The sequence below is a fragment of the Sceloporus undulatus genome, chromosome 6, assembly GCF_019175285.1.
Source record: "Sceloporus undulatus isolate JIND9_A2432 ecotype Alabama chromosome 6, SceUnd_v1.1, whole genome shotgun sequence".
Taxonomy (NCBI): domain Eukaryota; kingdom Metazoa; phylum Chordata; class Lepidosauria; order Squamata; family Phrynosomatidae; genus Sceloporus; species Sceloporus undulatus.
This window is the reverse complement of record NC_056527.1, coordinates 150,067,536-150,088,234: the sequence shown is the minus strand read 5'-3', so window position 1 is coordinate 150,088,234 and position 20,699 is coordinate 150,067,536. Positions and strand designations below refer to the sequence as shown.

Sequence of the window (20,699 nt, the reverse complement as noted above, 5' to 3'; positions counted from 1 at the left end):
CCACCTTTTCCCCAGATTGGGACTCAAAGTGGCTTACAACAATTAAAAACCATTGTTAAAGATTCTCAAAATACAAGCATTAAAACAATTAAGCAATCAGAAAAATCAGGTTAAAACATACATCATTAAAACAGACACATACACACTTGCACAAGAATTAACAATATCCAGAGTGTTGTGTAAGATGGGCCTTATATAACTCATCAAATGCCTCTTGGAATAGAAAAAGGTTTGCTTGTCTGCGAAAATAGACTTTTACTATGGTCCGCAGAATCCCCCAACCAACATGGAGATTTGGAGAGCTACAGACCAAAAGTGTAACTTTTCCAGATTCTGATCTTCTCCCCCAACAAGCTACAGATTGAGTAAGCTGCTCCTAGTTCATCAAAAACCCCAACTGAGTGTTCATACATTCTGCTTGGATCAAAACAGCAACAGTTTTCTGACCTTCGGCTTTACATCAAGAGCGCCCTTAATAAATAACCCAAACTCCAAACATCTCTATCATCTACAAAGCGCCCAACTATGCTTTGAAAGGCTAAAAATAAAGACCCAAGAACATGTGTGATATTGTCCAGATGTGGACAAGAAAGGCAACCGAGCAGAAAGCAAGCTAAGCTCGAAGGAAAAAAAAATGTTAAATCTGTCTATAATAGGAAATCCGCTGGCCTAGTAAAGCAATCTCCAGAAAATCAGAACAAACAACAACAACAAATCCCCCTTGTTTTGTTTATAACTAGCAAATTAGCAGAAATCACATACAATGGACAAAATCTCTAGGCAGGCATCACTTTTACCTTGCATTGTCCCGACACGCAAATGGAGGTGCCATTTTGGTCACAAGGTGTCCCATCGATGACTTTTTCTGCTTGCCTCACGTAGAATCGGTAGCCCACTGCCCGGCAGTTCAGTTCACATTTCTGATTACCTTTCACTGAAAGAAAAAAAGGATCATCAGGACAGATTGAATAAAAGACAGCTACAAACATTCTCAAGCAAAGTCTTCCTAAAGACAGGGCCTAAACAGACCATTCATAAACGTTGACATGGGGGCAGAGTGTGGTTGTACTGCACACCGCACATGCCACCTCCACCCCTACGCTGGCATGGTGCCTCGCACCCCACCACACACCAGGAGGCATCACGCCGCATCTTTGGTGCAGCGTTTATACGCACTGTGCCAAAGAGCAGTGGAAGAACCACCACCGCCACAGCTAGTGTAGCCTTTCCATAGCGCAAAACGGAGCTGATTTTTGTGGCTTTTTGCACTGTAAACCTGCCAGGTTGGAGGTATGGCCTTCAGTTGCCACATCGCCAACCCAGAGCTTCTAAGGGCTTCGTGGAACCATCTCTTAGGGGCGGTCTGTTCAGCCCCATAGGCTTCGGAAGCAGAGGTGTCACTAGGGGAGTGCAAGGAGTGAGGACCTCACTGGGTCCTCTAATAGAAAATGACACCATTGCTCCCCAAACATCTGCCTTTTTGGAGAAACTGTACAGAGATAGTGTGAATTAGGTGACGCTCAGTAGGAAGAGAAAAGAGAGGCCTCGGTTTTATATCAGGTGATGCCAACCCTAGTGATGCCACTGTTGGCATCTGTTGTCTTTCCCTGAAGCTGAGAGCATGTGACTTGCCCAAAGTCACCCACTGGATTTTGTGGCTGAGCTGGGAATTGAACCCTGGTCTCCAGTGCCATAGGCCAATAGTCAAACCACTACGCCACACCAAATCTCAGGCTTTTGGAAACTGCAAGTAAGCAAAAGATTCTCCATCCCTGATGCATACATTCAACCCAACAACAGGAATGGCATACAAACAAATCTCCTGGGCCTCCAGCAGAATTGTGTAATTCTCTCTTCCTCCTTCCAACAGGCACTTTTTCCCTTCTACTGTATTCAGTTTTCTCAGGCCCTCCATCTCTCGCCCCCCACCGCCGCCAAACTTCAAAGCCGTGCTTAAGACCTCTCATCTTTCAGTTAGTACTTATACTGATTGCTGGCTCAGGAGATCACAGAATTTAAAAGGAATGCAAAGAAAATCTGCTCCTCATCAACATTTGCTCAGCAGCAGCAGCTGGGCTACAGCTTGTCCCATTGCCTCTGTGGGCTTGTCTCCACAATTACGCAGTGCCCATGGTTACACTGATGAAAGACAAGTGGGAAGAGGTGATGCCATTATTATTAAATGCATTTCTTAAAAACAGCCTTCCCTGAAACCCTTGAAGAGTGTCCGCAGCCTGTTCTTTTTACAGAATGTTGCTACTGACTTTTCTTCTTGACAAGCGATGGATCAAAGTACAGTCAGCCCTCCATATCCACAGATTTTTTTTATCCACGGATTCAGGCAACTGTGTCTTGAAAATAATCCAAAGTTATATACATTCCAAAAAGCAAACCTTGATTTTGCTATTTTATATAAGGGACACCATTTTGCCATGCCATTGTATTTAATGGGACTTGAACAACTACCAGTTTTGAAACCCAGCAGATACTAAAAGCCTGACTTTACCACAACACAATTTAAAATGCAAGTTCATCTGCTCCAGATAAAATATCACTCAGCATTCTCTCCTCTTTTTTGGCTGCATCCACATTGCAGAATTAATCCAAGATGACACCACTTTAACTGCCATGGCTCAATGCTATGGAATTCTAGGAACTGTAGTTGTGTGAGACATTGAGCCTTCTCCGTCAGGGATCTCTGGTGCCACAACAAACAACTCCCAGAATTCCATAGCTTGGTGCATTGACCTCTCTAGTGGGACACAGAGGAAGGTGCCCCCAGCAAACCTCAATCCTTGGGCAGACAGAGGTCCCAGGCTTATTTTGGGCTTTTAATGTTATCACAAGCACCTTGAATTCATTTGCACCAAACTCTCAGTAATGGCTACAACAACAACATGGGATTACACAAGGATGAAATCATCAAGGATTCGCATCCCTAGCAAAGACCTTCCTTTTATCAAAGCTTTGTTTGTGGGACAAAGAGAATTCTTGACCCTGCTTCGTATTCTCCTTGCTTTGCTGCGGTTTTGTCGGATCCGCTGCTCTTTTATGGCAAATTTGTTCTGTTTTGTTTTGGATTGCTGTCGGACTAGTTTTCATATTCTAAGATTTGGGGCTAAACATGATAATAGGTTCTGTCGGTTTTACCTTGGTGGTTTGGGTTTGTTGTATTTGTTTTTTAAAAGTTTTCTATCTTTTATTGTGTTGGGCAGCTGCCACGAACATCTGAGGAAAGTTAAGACTGCTATTTTATTTTTTCAGATAATAAGAATTAAATCAGAAAAAGGCGAATGGTCCAGTTCCTATGCATATCTACAAGGACATTACTGGCTGAAACAGTCTGGGGAGTGTAGCTTTAAGAGACGGCCATCCAACCTCTGTTTAAAAACCTCCAAAGAAGGAGGCACCACCATATTGCAAGGCAGTGTATTTCACTGTTAAACAGTTCTTACTGTCAGGAAGATCCTCCTAATGTTGAGATGGAATCTCTTTTCCTGAACTTTGAATCCATTGCTCCATGTCCTAGTTGCTGGAGCAACAAAAAACAAGCTTGCTCTATCCTCAATATGACATCCCTTCAAAAATTTCAACATGGCGATCATGTCAACTCTTAACCTTCTCTTCGATAGACTAAACATACCCAGCTCCCTAAAACGCTCCTCATTGGGCTTGGTGGTTTCCACACCTTCTACCATTTTGGTCACCCTCCTCTGGACATGCTCAAGCATGTCAATATCTTTCAATAACCAGAACTGGACGCAGTATTCCAGGTGAGGTCTTTCCTTAAGCTATGGGTCTTACTCCATATAAGAAAACTTCCCAAGGCCCTAATGTATTCTTCCATAAATTTTGTGTCCTGATGCAGAATATATCCAACTAGACCATAATCTGCTCATCAGAGAAAAATGTTGGCTTTCTGTGTTCAAAATGCAACCAAAATCTTGTTGTGGATCAGGCCCAAAAACTACTGTTTTTGGTTGGACTTCTGATTTTTGCAACCTTCATCTTATGCCTGCTGGGCCAAGCCACTTGCAATATAGTAGCTGTTGTGGATAATTAGAAACTTCATTCTCTTTTGGCTCAGGGTTTTCTTTGCTTCCTGCCAAGCAGGAGATGGAAGTCCTACAGTTTCAACTGTAGGGATGAAACTGTGGGCTGAACAAGGGAGCAGAGACTGATGTTGGTGATATTCTCTCAGCCATTAAGAACATGTCCTTTAAATGTGTTGATTTGGCAAGGATAGACCCAACAAATCCTTTAGTTATCCCACTTTTGGCAGCCATTGTGGTATAGTGTTGGACTATGACTCTGGAGACCAGTTTTTGAATCGCCGCTTGGCCATAAGAACCCATTGGGTGGCCTTGGGCAAGTTACACTCTCTCAGCCTCAGAGGAAGTCAAAACTTCTGGATCAATCTTGCCGAGAAAACCCCTTGATAGGATTGCCATAAGTCAGAAATGGCTTAATGTCACACAACAATAACAATAGCACTTTTACTGTTGGTTTTCAAACGTCCCAGTTTCTCTCTTCTCCTCCCGCTTTGTCCTATGCTTTCTCCAATGGTTGCAAAATGAGCTCAAAATACAAAAGCACTGTGCATTCAATGATCTTAGCCCAAAAGGAGGCAAAATCTAGCTCTTCCAAGTAGAGCTGGGCAAAAGCAAACTGCTGCAGTTTTCCCTAGTTTTGTGCATTAATAACTTTTGCCAGTGTTGAGCACACTCTGGTGTTGTTTGGCCACACAGGTCCCTATTTCCATCCATGAAATATTGAAGAGTATGCCAGGAACTGTTTGTTGGGAAAACAAGGCCATATCCCTTGAGCGAAATTCTCCTTCCTTCTCTCTCTCCTAAGTATACCATACATCCAAGAAGCCAATCTCTGACATGGATTCACTGACATGGAAGCCACCATCTTACACTACAGAAAACATTAAGTTCCAAGAACTGTTGCCATCCAAAATAGCATTTTTAGCAAACCAAGGCACATGCCTGCTTGACTTTATCCTGCTGGAAAAGGGTTAAGCTTCACAACATTATTTCCTTTTCTCTGCTAACGCATTCATTCTTTAACTCTTTTATGCAAACTCTGTTTGCACCTCTGAAGAAAAATGTGCCGGAAGGAGAAGAAAAGAGGCAAAAGAAAGTCACCCGCAAGTCCCTCCTTTATCAAAGTGACACCACCCGAACCATGCTGGCTTTTCAAGGCAAGGGGACGGCGCATGAATTCATTGCCCCTTGGGGGACGTTCACCCAATCCATCAGCACCTTGGGTCACAATGGATACACTTTGCTTTTAAATAGAAACGGCACTGCCATGGGTTGGCTGGAGTTGGGGGAGAGGAGGGGGAAGACAGTGTTTGCAACTGTAAAACTCTAAAAGACTTCTTTTAAAAAGTGGGAGAGGGAGGAAAGAGGGGGGATTTGAGGTTCACAAACTCTGTAAAGAGGACTATGAGATCATCTCTGTACAAGGAGACTCGAGCATACATCTCTGGTTACCAGATGCTGCAGACAAAGCAAGGATGCATGACTACCACTGTCTTACTACAAGTTTCCAGAGCTACCTGGCTGGCTACTGTTGGTTGCAAAATGTTCAATGAATGGGACTTTGGTAACGAAAGGGGCTGTGACCTCTGGCCATCACATAGTAAAGCCATTGTTTCTGCTTCTTTTATCCCTGGTTGTCTACACAGGAAAGCAAAGCATTCAAAGTTAGTCTAGATGGGTGACATCCAACCCTTGGAGGTTTCAGTCATGTGGGAATTCCAGGATATTGAATACATATTGATCGATTGATTGCATTTATATTGTTCCTTTACTCCAGTATTATACTGTTCTGTTGTCAGTGTTAAAGATCCAACCGCCTGCCTACTGTGGATATAGAGAGAAAACTTGCACATTTTCTTGTCCTCCGAATAAAGACACTCCATTGTGAAAATGGTAAATGCTATAAAGAAAATATTAGTTTAATTATTTCATATTAATTCACCAGGGCCAAAAAGAGCCTTAAATGAATCGTGAATTCTCTTAACTCGCAGATATAACTCTGTTCAATTGACAGAATGGAACATTTACATCCTGCCTTATATCTAGAAATCTCAGGGTGGGGCACCAACAATAACAAAACTTGAACAATCACAAAACCATTTCAAACCATTCCACAAGATAAAAATAACAGATGGAAAATGACAGATCAGAGCCAAACCCTGGTCACCATTCCAAAAACATTTGCCCTGGCTCATTAATATTGACCTGTTAATCAGCAAACAATTTGGGCGATGCATAGAAAGATTAAAGCAAAATTAAGCAAGTTGTGGCCACCTATATGTTCCTGGACCAAAACTCAGATAAGACCCAAACAGTATAGCCAGAGATCAGAGAGGAGAGATGTTGTATTTCGACAGCACTGGAAGGACTACAAGCTCATCATCCTGAAAGTAAATGCCAAAGTCCTACATCAAGATTGCATAGTTTAAGGTCTTCATGGGTGGAATTACACATGGATTATGCTACACAGTCCTTGTGTCGAATGGCAACATTGTGCCACTGAATGCATGACTAAATGTGCTTGTGCATCTCATCTGCATGCACCATGGCACCATGTGCATACCATACTTCAGCAACCTTGAGCCAATTGTACTAGACTAGACCAACAGTGGAATGCACTCCCTCGGAGTGTGATAGAGTCTCCTTCCTTGGAGGTCTTTAAACAGAGGCTGGATGGCCATCTGTCAGGGATGCTTTGATTTGGATTTCCTGCATGGCAGGGGGTTGGACTGGATGGCCCTAGTGGTCTCTTCCAACTCTACGATTCTATGATTCTATGATTCTATAATATATATATACAGTGTGTGTGTGTGTGTGTGTGTGTGTGTAAGACGAATGCGTGAGTTCTGACTTAAACCCAGAGCTGAAGAACCAAGGAATTGTGCTTTAAACATAGCTAAAGGACCAAACAAGATGGTTCCGCGCAGAGCATTGATGTGACGAAAGTATTTGGCAACCGAGGCGAGGAAAGTCTGAAAACTTGGAAGCTGAAGCGGGGTGCCGTCCAGGTGTGACGAACCATGACCGGGAAGAACCTTATCTCCTGAGTCGCCATGATGAGGAACTGACAGGACAATGGAGAGCTTTGAACAGAACGAGTTGCTTTGAACACGGACTGATCTGAACAACCTGTCTGTCCTCCCAAAAGAGGAAGTTGAGTAATGGGCTGCAATATTGCAAGACTTCAGCAGCCAAGAGCCAGAGAGAAGTAAAAGTATAAAGACCCTGGACTTTCATCTCCATTTTGTTGGCATCTACCGCGGCAACGGTGTCATCCCCAGCCTTCGAGAACAACTGATCAATGTTCGGTGGAAGGAAAGTGTGTGTGAGTATTGTATGAATGTGTGAGTGAAAGAGCTCTTGATAATCAATGGTTGTGTTACTTGTGTGATTCAATAAATGTTACATGCATGGTGTTTAAAACCAAATTTGGTGTCTCAATGTCTTTCTCAGCCTTGCTGTGAACAGGTCCACGGGGGGGAGAGGTTCTCATCACACACTCTCAGGATAAACAGGTTGCCCTTACAATCTTGGGCATAACATGTGTGTGTGTGTGTGTGCATGTGTGTGTGTGTGTTCTAACCATTTCTGTAGGGGAATTTACACATGCATAAGACACCTGCAGGATACCAGCCAATACATTAATTATGTTATAGGCTTAAAGCTGCATTCAGGGGCCCTCTAGATTTGTTGGGCTTCAACTTCAATCACTGCAGTGGTCCAAAATGATTCACGGATGCCAAGTTGGACAAAACTGGATTAAAAGAAGTTGCTTTCTCAGATTGAGAGGATGGATTTGCTAAATGGCCAAGACAGCTACCCCTGGATGTTTTTGTGAGAGGATGGAAGTATGGCTTCACTTCAATGGGAGGGCAAGAATTCGGATGGGATGTTTGCTTCCTGGGTGCTCTTCTCTGGAAACAACTCCCATGTTAAAATAATTTGGCAACTGAGTGCACTGCAGGCTGATGGTGAGCCTGTGGGAATAACGCCTTTGGAAAAGTAAAAAGGGGGGAAGTATGCTTATTGTTGCAACAAAAAATATCCATTCAGGGATAGTGCAGGAGAAAAATTCCCAAGGCGGGATGCTGTTGGTGACTCACATTGGTGTAAATGCTATTGCTCATGGAGCATCACTTGCTAGGAGGTTGTGCCTAACAGCACCAGCATTGATTTGCTGGCTTCACCATTGTATAACAGCCATTGCTGCCTTGTGTCAACAGTTTACACAATGGTGGAATCCTGGGATGTGTAGTTTTGTGGGATGTAGCCATCTTCATCAGAGAGCTCTGGGGATGCAACAAACTACAAATCCCAGGATCCCATAGGATGGATCCATGACAGCAAAGCCAAATTGCATTAATTCAGCAGTGTGGCAGTAGTCAGAGTCTTTGCCATAACCTATGGCATCGGTTCCTCCCTTGATAATGTGGAGAGGGCTATATCTTGATCCAACTTGGATTCTTACTAGTTGCTGATGTTGTTGTGTGTCATCAAATAATTTCCAATTTATGGCAACCATAAGGAGAAGCTATCTTGGCAAGATTTGTTCAGAGGGGGTTTGCCATTGCCTTCCTCTAAGGCTGATGAAGTCTGACTTGCCCAAGATGGGTTTCCATAGCTGTGCAGGGATTCAAACCCTGGTCTTCCTGAGTCCTAATCCACCATTCAGACCATTATACCCATCTGGCTCTCATCTGTCTTTACTAGTATCCATTGGCTTCTTCATCTTTGATGCCTGCTCTTTGCAAAATCTTCAACACTGGTTCATTCTAGGCCATGAGATGGCACCTCTCCATCATCCAACCATCCTTTGTCCCAATAACACCGCCAATTGAAATCTGCCTTTTGCCATTGGTTGCCTATAAAAAAGTTTATGGGAATGACCCTGATGGAATGCTATTTGTTTACTCCAAGAATCAGTTCTGGATGGATCATATTCTGCTCATAAAATCTACAAATTAACCCTCTCCCCCGCCCCCAAAATAGTTGTTTTAAGGAGTCACATCCGTAATCTTGCCTATTCCAATTGCAAGGCCTCATTCCTGTTTTGCTCTATTTTTAATTTCATTGCATTTAGATATTTTGTCCTTATTAGGTCTGGAGAGGAATCTTATGTGCTTGGAGGACATCATTCGAAAACAATCAATCACAGAGAGCCATTTCTGTTCCTCAATTTCATTTAATTTGTCTTCTGGCCAACTTCTTCTTGGTATGGTTCTCAAACTATTTCCCCTTGCGTTACATTTGTGTGCATAATGCACATGTATTTAATCAACCATTCAAAGCTTTGCTTTAAGAGGTGATCCTTTCTACCCCCCAAAAAAGTAATTTAAAAAGTTGTAACCCCCCCCCAAAGTAATTTTTCCAAGTTCTGGGGTCACCACAGACCACTCCTAACCCTTGACACTTTTCACGTAAGAAATATTTCTATTATCTGATTGCGTGTCTCATGGTGGACTTGAAAAGAAACTGTTCAAAGTTTGTCAAGTCAAATGCTTTCATGACTGGCATCCATTGGTTTTTGTGGGTTTTTCGGGCTCTGTGGCCATGTTCTAGAAGAGTGTGTTCCTGACGTTCCACCAGCATCTGTGGCTGGCATCTCCAGAGAATGCTGGCATGGAAGAGAGTTGTTCAACAACAGAACAATACATAGATTAACATGGAGATCACTCCTCTCTACCCAGTGTCATGCAGTAGATATATACCCAACTCTCTTCCATGCCAGCCACAGATGCTGGTGAAACATCAGGAATAAACTCCTCTAGACCATGGCCACAGAGCCCGAAAAACCCACAAAAGCTATGTTCAAAGTTTGTTATTCTGTGCCGTTTATCAGCTCTGACATATGGAAACCTCCTCCTAAGGCTTTCTCTGTGAGATTTATTCAGAGGAGGTTTGTCACTGCCTTCCTCTGGGGTTGAGAAAGTGTGACATGCCCAAGGTCCTCCAGTGGATTTCCATGGCTGAGTCAAGATTTGAACCCTGCTCTCCCAGAGACTATGTCCAACACTCAAACCACTACCACCGCATGGAGATTCACAAAGTAGTTGGTTAAAAATGACACCCAAAACTCATTTGATTGACCAACCTCCTGGGGACCAGGAGAAGTATTACCAATGCCAGCCCTGTCCAATGCTCTGGATGGTTACTATATATTTGTGAATGCTATGTAGCCAATTCCTTTCCTAAAACACAAGGAAAATTAAAATGGCTCTTATGGCAGCTTGACCTTTTTGTTCATACTCACCTCCATCACCAGATAGAATTACCAATGTGGGAGGAAGATGTGTGTGTGTGTGTGTGTGTGTGTGTGTGTGTGTATGTGTGTGTGTATATATATATATATATGGCTTGAGCAGCTTTCAAAGATCTCCTTTCACAAGATGTATAAATAGCACAATGTGGATTTTTGCATAGTAACTTGGCACCACTGTGGGCCTCAGGAAATAAACATCTGGCATATAGAGTGTGAATGGCCAAAACTGTTTCTGGAATTCCAACTTCTGTAAATGTTATTTTAAAGTAATTTGTCATCACGGGAGGAGGAAAACTATGGTTAAATAGATTTTTCCTCCCTTGAATTATTGAGCAAGCTTCACAGATGAAGGCAAGTGTCCTTCTGAAAACTGGCAAGTGTTCAGTTAAGTGCACTTAAAGCCCACAGAAGCTGCAAGTGGAAAAACCAGGCCGGTCTCTAGTCATATATAGAGTGACAGTGGAGACAAAAAAGTGTCCATTTAGTCCAGAAAAAAGCAGTTCTCAATGGGGTCCAAAGCTGATAAGGAATGGCAATCCAAGGTGCACACCATAGTTCAGAAAACCAAAAAGCTTGAATCATCAGACAAGGTTATCAATGGAGTGTTGGAGCTTGTTGTTTGAAGCAATATAAGGGCCTTGGACACCTGGTCCATTAGTTCAGCTTTCTCCTTTAAAGTGGATCATGGCATTTCATGTTCCTTTGCAATGAGTACAGTAGGGCCCCCATATCTGCAGACCCAGTACCCACAGTTTCATTTAAATCCAAAAAGCTATGCTTTTCTCTAGGCATTTTCTAGGTCCTCCAGCACAATTCTATCATATGGTTCCATTGGAAGTTGTATGGAGAACCTAGAGATTTCTAGATAGGTGTTCTCTCTATGCATTTCTAGGTCCTCTAGCATGATTCCATGGCATACTTCTGCAGGGAGTTGTTTATTTTCAATAGGTCACTTTTCAACGGTAAGTCCAGGAAGATATCTCCCACGTATATGGGGGTCATACTGTACATATCATGCTCCACAGAGTGATGTGCCTCCATAACTTCCTCATGATCTTCAGGCGCTGCCTAGGATGGTCCAGACTCTGCTTCTGCTAATTCCATGATAGGACTACCAGCCTCCTCTGGCTCTAATTGGAGCCTGTTAACTTGGCTCTCCTGTTCCTCATCTGAGAAGGCCTCCTCCAAGTATGACATGAAAGTAAGCTTCTCACCACAAGACATCTTGCCTGCACAGTATTACTATTACTATCATACTGTTACATTTATGTCGTCATCTTCCTCCTCCTCCTCTGGGCCTACAAGTCATTTCCAACTTATAGTGAACCTCAGGTGAATCTATCATGGAGTCTTCTGGGACTGAGAGTGTGTGACTTGCCCAAGGTCACCTAGTGTGTTTCCATGGATGAGTGGAGAATTGAACCTTGATCTCCAGAGTCCTGGTCCAAAGCTGAAACCACTGCACCACACTGGTTATCCCGCCTCTTTTCCAGTTTGGGATACAACAAATTAAAAAGCATGCTGTTAAAAGTTTACAAGATGAAATAGTGAAAGTGAGATTAAACAATCAAAAAGATGAAAACCAGATTAAAGCATGTAACACTGAAATGCAACAGACACCGGCACAACAATAGCAAACTCTAGCACATTATTTTGTGGAACAAACCTTATATAGTCAATCACCAAATGCCTATCTAAACAGAAATGTCTTTACTTGTCGGCAAAAAGAAAGGAGGGTGCCTGGCTCTAGGAAGGGAGGCTTTGCATCTTTCGTGTTCCCACCAGATGTGTCTGTGAGTGTGATGGGATAGAAAGAAGGGCCTCCTCTGGAGATCTCAAAGCACTGTGGTCCATAAAAGTCAATCTCTGGACATCTGGATTGTCCTTTGCTTTGTGTCCAATTCATGGCTCATCCCAACCCCACCATCTTCCCATGAGCCATTGGAGGATTGTAGTTGAGTGCCTTGAAGCCATTTCTGACTTACAGCAACTCTAAGGCATACCTGCTATGGGGTTTTCTTGGCAAAATTTGTTCAGAGAAGGTTTGCTATTGCTTTCTCCTATGGCTGAGAGCATTTGACTTGCCTATGGTCACCCAGTAAGTTTCCATGGCCAAGCTGGGAATTGAACCTTGGTCTCCAGAGTCCTAGTCCAACACTCAGGCCACTATACCACACCTAAATATGTTGGCTCCTGGAAAACTGGGTATATATAGGCCTTTCTGGCCCAGAAAGATGTTCATCCTACGCTCACACCTTGTAGACACCGCTAAGTCATCAATCTGCCCAATCTGTCCCAACAAATGTGATTCGCAATCCTCCTCCTATTGAAAGGCATGAAATAAATTCCATCCTACATAAACAGAGACCAAAAATAGATGGCATAGCTTTACAGATGTTCCAGTAAATTAACCCAGCCACTCCCTCAAAGCACAGTTTGAGGATGAAAAAGGAAGGACCTTCGGGAATTATAAATGCTCACTTCTTTCACAAATGCTTCTGACAGCTGGGAAGCTGCCAAGGAGCCTGGTTAAAAGTGGGGAAGGTTCGTATCGAAATCTGGTAATACATTTCCCAGATCCTGGAAAAGATGCTGATAATATCATTATAAAGGCACAATTAACATGGGATAGCCATAAACACTGGTGCCTGTTTCTGATCATGGCATGCCATAAAGTTATAAATATGATTTTAAGGCATCTGACCATTGCTGGATGTCCAGTCATATGTCGCTATCTTCTAGTTGGATTGAGATGCTTAACTTCATGCATACTGCCAACAAGGAGTATTGTAACAAAAGAGCAAAAAGGTGAGGTTCACTCCATAATACAAATGCGATCTGTAATCCTCCTCCTATTGAAAGTCATGAAATAAATTCCATCCTACAGATTCCATCCACAAAGCTCTGGTTTGTGCCAGGCCTAGCTATTCTGCACTACAGTTTGAATGTGCAGATGTGCAATCGAGCAATGCCTTAGTGTTACTTATCTGCTTTAGTTCCTGGTCTTATCTGCAGATATAATCCAGAGGATTGTTTGTTTGTTTGTTTGTTTGTTTTGCATGTCTGAAGACGTCTTGTGAGAACCATAGATGAATATTTTCCCACATTCAGGACCTTTCCAGGAAATAAGCTCCGCATAAAATAATCTACACGTTTTATATGTGCATGGCTCACATGTGCATAAATGGAAAAAATATGAGCCACCAGGTTTTAGTTAATGGGAGAAAACTGGCCACATCACATAAATGTATGCATGCTAGGTAAACAATGCACTTAAGGTAAATCATTAGGTAAATAAATGCATACGCTATGAAAAAATATGGGTTAAAATGTTCACAAATTTCAGTACAAAAAGAAAGCCCAAAGGCCAAGATCCTATCCTGAGGAGACAGAGCATCACACTAACGTCACCTTGTTACTGAATTGCAACATTGCACAACTGAAGAAGCATGGACACCTGCACAATATGCATCGATGCTGAAGGTAGGGAACTACATGGACCCAAAGGCCAATTTCTCCCATGCTTTTTAAGCTGCTTCTATGGGCCATCCCCCTGCCATAATCCCAAAAATATGTTTCCCTCTACAGTCCTTCTCAAAATGCTGTGCTTCCATCAATTGCTGTCACCATTTTGAGAGGAACAGCAGAGGAAAGTTTAGGTATTTCCGGGTGGTGCTTTTGGAGGGGGGATATTTTATCCTATTTTCATGCATTGGTGGAGCTTTCTACATGGTCTATGTCCATTTTTATGCCAAAATTATGCCAATTTTTTAAAAGGAGGGCTGGGGGCTTTGGGGTACTGGTGAGCAGCTTCATGAATCACAAAGATGGGGACTGTAAGCCAGACCTTGCCCACCCTGACCTATGTGCAATGCATATGTATATCTGTCCAGAATGTTTGTGTGATGGTGCTGCATGTCTGACTCCTTTTTTGCATCCTTCAATTGAATTTGGATGCTTTGCACTGGACAAATGCCCGGCTGCTTCTGTAGAAGAACTTCCACATGCATAAGACATTAACAGGGTTTCTGGCCAATGTCTTGCAACCAGATGCAAAACAAGGCTGGAGGAAAATGAAGCTGGGATTTGGAGAAACTCGGCCAAGATTTAAAGTGACAGATTTTTGAACGTCCAGGTGAGAGCAACCTCTTTGAACGGACCAACTCTGCAAATGTTGCACACATCCTTGTCTTCTAGACTGAACTTAAGTGACATGGCTGGTTGTACGACAGGCCAAGGGAAGACACAATGGGGTAAAATAGCAATGAGCAATGAGTGTTGTACCCAACAATTTTCAGGTACGTAGAAAGCAAAGGCAGCCACATTATTTCATCAGAATCCCACAGCTAGCATTACTGGGTCTAGGAGCTCCTGGCAGTCCAAGAAAGGAACTTTTCCAAGTATAGATAATTAGGAACATTTCCATGAGAAATGGTTGTTTTTATTTCAGCCGAACTGTCCACTGGGTGTCTCCACTGCGCCACAGAGATGTGAAGTTTCCAACTGGACAAGGCAGGTAGGGATTGTGTAATTTCATATCATTTTTAAACTTCTTATCTTCACTTAACTTACTGTCCTAGTCTATGGGAAGGAAAAATCTATGGGAAGGAAAAACCTCCTACCCAGACTGACCCACATCCACCCACTTTGCTCAGGTGCATTGCTAAAGATAGTGGCTCAATGTGGAATGCATGTTTAATCATTCGCTCTGATTCATATTTCTGGCTAGAAACATATGCCATCCAGTTAAAATGACTCCATGTGAACAGTTCTTCTGAGAAAATGAAATTTGTCTCTTTGCCCATAATGTATGTAGAATGTGATGTATGCATCTTAAACCGAGGTATAAGAAGAGCTGGACCTCATAGTCATCTGAATTCAGAGGTTGCGTACAGCTGTCTTCACCGGAAGCCATTGCCAGACTGGTTTCCTCCATGAATGTCTAAGGACTTAATAGCATAGGACGGATCCCATGCAGAAACTGGATTTAAAGTGAAAACAACCCACTTTTGTGGTTTTTCACACAACGTTCGGGGTTAACCCAAACAGAAGGTAAAAACAACCCACAATAGCGGGCAGTTATTCAGATGATGTTGGCATCAATGGGAAATAATGTCCCATTAATCCAAACGAAAAGCTCCGAAAGTAAAAAGGAGGGGGGTTTGTCAACTTTCCATTCAGATTAATGTTGCGTTATTTCTCATTGACGTCAACACTTTTGTGGGTGTTTTGCAGACTTTTAAATACTGTACTGTTTTTGTACAGGATTTAACCAATTTGCCCCCAATTTACCTGTGTGTGATAAAGTCCTAAGTCACAGATGGGCAACTGTGTCAAAGTAATACATTACAATAATTTCTTCAAAGAAGGCCTCCGCTGTCACCATTTTAAGTCTTCTTCCACTGAAATGGGATTCTAGGGGCAGCAGCTGCAAAAGTAGCTTTTGCAAGCTCTTCTCATTGTCAGGCAGAAAAAGGCATGGCTTTCCTGCAGTTTGTCCTCTCCTACTCTCCTGCCTCTTGATGGAAAACAGACTTAAACCTAGAGGTACCATTGACTATCATGGCCAATAGCTGATGGTGGACTCCACTCTCCATGTATTTGTCCAATTCCCTTTTCAAATGATCTTAAGTCTATTGCCATCATTAATGACAATGAATTCAATAAGTTAATAGTGCTTTCTGTAAAAGCAACTTCTCTGAGATCCTGCAAATGGAAGAAGACTTCTCTGCCATGATGAAAGTCAGTCTTCAACAGATCGTGTCCAAAGTCTGGACCTTCTTCCACTGATCTTCTGCCAGCCCTTGGCAGAAACGTCTTTTGGGTGGCATGAAATCCACACTTTGAATCTAAATCTGGAATTTGGCCCTTCAGCCCTTGTCTAATGAATGCAAAGAGAAGAAGTCATAGGAAGAGACAATAGACAAAAGAGAATCGAATGTAAATTCTTCCTAGATATACAGTGCCAAGATGGCCTCAGTTTACCTTCCACCGCTGTTCCTAATCTCCCCTGAAAGATCAGCAGATTATGAGAGTTTTCGGCTCTCTGTACAGTCTTTCGGAACATGATCCCACAACAATATTATTCCACATCGTAGGGGGAAAAAGACAGGAGAGAGGGAAGGAGAAGAAGAAGGAGACAGGAGCGTCAAGTTTGAGCTCGTAGGACTCAAAGCAACATTCCAAGCAATGACTCAAGAAGAATATTTATGTTCGCAAAGCCAAACAGCTTATGAGTCTTCCTTCAGACAAAACCAGCGATAAAAACCATGAAACGTAACAGCGCACGGGGCAATCTCTCCCATTAACATTTTTCAAAAATGAGCAACGTTCTGAAGTCTCTGGGAAGCCATGCAAACGCATCAAGTTCAAAGCCAAGAAAGTTTTAAAAGACATCTTCACAAAGGCTATCTTTCATGTGCCTTGACCATATGGTTTAAGAGGGTTTTTAAAAACAGGGTGGCCAAGATCCCACATTATGTTTGCCTTATGTGAGTTTTTTTTTACATATCATTAAGTTGTGGCTGCACTACACAACCCTTCTGCTCAACACCAATATCATGCAAGTGACTGTGTTTTCGATAATCCTACTGAACCCAGGGGTATATTAAAGGCACTGATGAGTTGTTATACACCATCCAAAAATGTTTAGCTGCATTACTATTATTATTATTATTATTATTATTATTATTATTATTACCCTTTATTTATAAATTAATTAATTAATTACTTTATAAAGCTGCATATCCAGCTTTATTTTTACCCCGCTCCTCTGTCACAAGGACAATCGAAGCAGCTTACAGTTTTAAAAATTCCATACAATCCAATACATAATATCCCCAATCCTCCCTCATCAATTAAATGCATTAAAATAATCCATTAGAATATCAGAGATGGGCGATGATGGTAAGTATTACACTATAACCAAAAAATAAGCAGATTTGGCTCTTCTGAACCATGGAAGTGTGGCCCTGGGAACCCCATAGATGCAAAAAAATGTGAATGATTGTGCCTCATCTTATTAAATGCTTTCAGCATGTCCATGTTCATATTGCCACCATTTAATAATATGGACCACGACAAACTGGAGATGATCAGATTTGCAGACCTGAAGCTTACAGATCAAAAGGAGCAACTGTGCAACCATATAAGTAAGGGAACGTAAATGTGCAGCGACTCTAAGAGAAAGCTAGCCGTTGGTTTCCAACATATGAGGCTTACTCTTCATTAACATAACCATTTTTTAAAAAAATATGAATGATCAAACATACATTTCGTATTGCTCAGCTCCAAACATTTGAGGAAGGATTTGATACAATTATGTTCTGCTGGCTGCGACTTGCCAAGAAGACAATGGAAGCCTGCTTCCAATGAGTTGAGTGCTAGTCGCAAGTGGAATTGTGGTTGTAAAGACCCATAATCATAACTCATAAAATGCCTTTTTTCAAAAAGTGAGGCACTGCACACAAATCACATAAAAGACAGATTTTGCCCCAAAGGGATAAAAGTCTTATTGAGGTAAAAGCTAAATAAAGAAATCAAAAGAAGGGAAGGGCAACAGACTATTCATCCCTAACTCTTTTTCTCCAGGGTCTCAGGTAGAAGAGGAGATTTACCATCATCTACTACCTAAGTCTTGCTAATGTATATTAATTAGCAATAACAAATTTAGAGCCAGCATGATATATTGGTTTGAGTGTGGGACTACAACTCTGGAGACCAGGGTTTGAGTCCGCGCTTGGCCATGAAACCCACTGGTTGAGCTTGGGCAAGTCACATGCTCTCAGCCTCAGTGAAAGGCAATGGCAAACCACTTCTGGACAACTCTTGCCAAGAGTGATAAGTCTGCCTTAAGGTCGCAACAACAACAATAGCAAATTTACTCTAGTGAAATGTTGGGAACCCAAAGTCTCCGTTTGCAGCAACTGAAGTGAACTAAGAACAAAGAGGGAAAGTGGTGGAAGGAGAGAGAAACTGGGACATTTTAAAAGCAGCTGGGAAAAGTGGGATGGCAGAGTGCCATTGGCACTGGCACTGGCAAATCAGGACAACTGGAGTGTGTGGGACATTGCCTTCCCTATTGCAGCACCCCAGTTGCAATTCCAAAGAAGCCCAAAGAATTCCAAAGAATCCCCGATTGTGGCACTTTAGCTGGAGTGCTGCAATGGAGAAGGCAATGTGCCACAATAGAGATTATTTTGGAACGCTTTGGAATTTTTTGGGAACTTCAGCTGGAATGTTGCAATAGGGAAGGCAATGTGCTGCAATAGGGATTTCTTTGGAAGTCTTTGGAACGCCAACTGGAGTGCTGCAATAAGGAAGGCAATGTGCCATAATAGGAGTGCTGCGGTAAGAAAGGCAATATGCCACTATACCAATTTCTTTGGCATTCTATGGCACTCCAATTGGAGTTCTGCAATAGAGCACTCTCTGGACTTCTTCAGAATTCTTTGGAATTCCAACTGGAGTGCGTCCATAGGGAAGGCAATGTGCTGCAATCCAGAAATACTGACTGGTCCCCCATGCTTGGCATTTTGGCAATCTTTTCCACTTTTGCCATGAGTTACCTCCCTTCCAGCCCTTGCTGGTCAGAGCCCACCTGGAATATTGTGTCTAGTTCTGGGCACCATAATTCAAAAAGGACATTGAAAAACTGGAGCGTGTCCAAAAGAGGGCGACTAAAATGGTGAAGTCATTGCCCTAAGAGAAAAGACTTAGGGAGCTGGTGATGTTTAGCCTGGAGAAGATAAGGTTAAGAGGTGATATGATAGCCCTGTTTAAATACTTGAAGGGATGTCATATTGAGGAGGGAGCAAGCTTGATTTCTGCTGCTCCAGAGACTAGAACACAGAACAATGGATGCAAACTGCAGGAAAAGAGATTCCACCTCAACATTAGGAGGAACTTCCTGACAGTAAGGGCTGTCTGACAGTGGAACACATTCCTTCAACAGAGTGTAGTGGAGTCTCCCTCCTTGGAGGTCTTCAAACAGAGGCTGGATGGCCATCTGTCGGAGGTGCTTTGATTGAGATTTCCTGCATGGCAGAAGGGAGTTGGACTGGATGGCCCTAGTGGTCTCTTCCAACTCTACGATTCTATGATTCCATGATTCTATCTCCATGCTCTGTTTTTCTGAAGATTGTTATTTATTATTTGAGCTTATTGTGCAGATTTTCCTCTTTCTTTTTTTAAAAAATGGAGCACTATTTCTATGTTGCCTCTGAATGACAGCTGTTAAAAATGGCAAGCTTCCTTCCTTACAGTCCACCTCTGAGCAACGGTTTTTAACCTGGAGCAGCCGAAACTGTCTTCACTGTACTAGACAAGGCAATATGTAAGCAGCCGAGTCGCTGAAAGGTCATTAATAAAAGTTAAATTGCCTGAATATAATTGCCAGCAATGGCTTCAACTTCCCATTGAATGCTCCCCTCAGGCAGAGCTGTGGCATATTAATCTTATAATGGAATCGTTACAAGGTTTTAGCATTTTCCAGCTCACTGTTCCCAAACAATTAAGAGGGATTTTTCTTTGCTCTCTCTCTCTCAATCTCTCCTTCTCTCTCTTGGCTCAGATGATATTTTGAAATTTTTAATCAGTCTGACCTCGAAGGTCCTTGAGAAATACCTCTGGTTATAATGAGACAACCCAATCCGGGGGCTTTATTAAACAGCATAGGAGCAGCTGCTGTGCCAAGGACAAAGCTAATTCGTCAAAAAGTTATGTTTCTCCTGCCCCGGGAAGCTTTCTGATCTTGGGCAATCATGAATGGCATGAAAATATATGAGCAGGCATGGTGCCCTGAAGTGGTGTTGACTGGAGGCGTGTGAGGCAGGCGGGTGGCAAGATAGCAGCATTCCTTCCAAAAGAGGACTGAGAACTCAGAGAGCCAGTGCAGCAATAAAGGCATGGTTGCTCTTAAGATTTAGCTGTTGTTTTTACACAAGCATCCTGCTGGGCACCACAATTCAAAAAGGATGGGGAGAAGCTGGAGTGTGTCCAGAGGAAGGCGACCCAAAGGGTGAAAGGGCTGGAAACCATGAAGCCTTCTAAGGAGAAGCTGGGTAAATTCCTCCTGGAGAAGAGAAGGTTAAGAGGTGGCCTGATAGCCCTGTTTACGTATTTGAAGGGATGTCACATTGAGGATGGAGCAAGCTTGTGTTTTGCTGCTCCGGAGAATAGGACACAATGGAGCAATGGATGCAAACTACAGGAAAAGAGATTCCACCAAAATATTAGGAAGAACTTCTTGGCAGTAAGAGCTGTTTGGCTGTGGAACATACTCCCTCGAAGCATTATAGAGTCTCCTGCTTTGGAGATTTTAAAGCAAAGACTGGATGGTTTAAGAGAGTCAGGGATGCATGGCAGGGGCTTGGACTGGATGGCCCTTG

At 42.6% G+C, this 20,699-nt stretch overlaps 1 protein-coding gene across 1 annotated transcript in view; it reads right to left on the bottom strand.

The window, feature by feature from the left end:
• Positions 1-20,699, bottom strand: part of THSD4 (thrombospondin type 1 domain containing 4) — a 270,621-nt gene that overhangs the window by 162,346 nt on the left and 87,576 nt on the right. Inside the window, exon 6 of the mRNA XM_042474927.1 lies at positions 798-934. Coding sequence (XP_042330861.1) covers positions 798-934 — 137 coding nt within the window. The remainder of the gene's footprint in view (positions 1-797; positions 935-20,699) is intronic.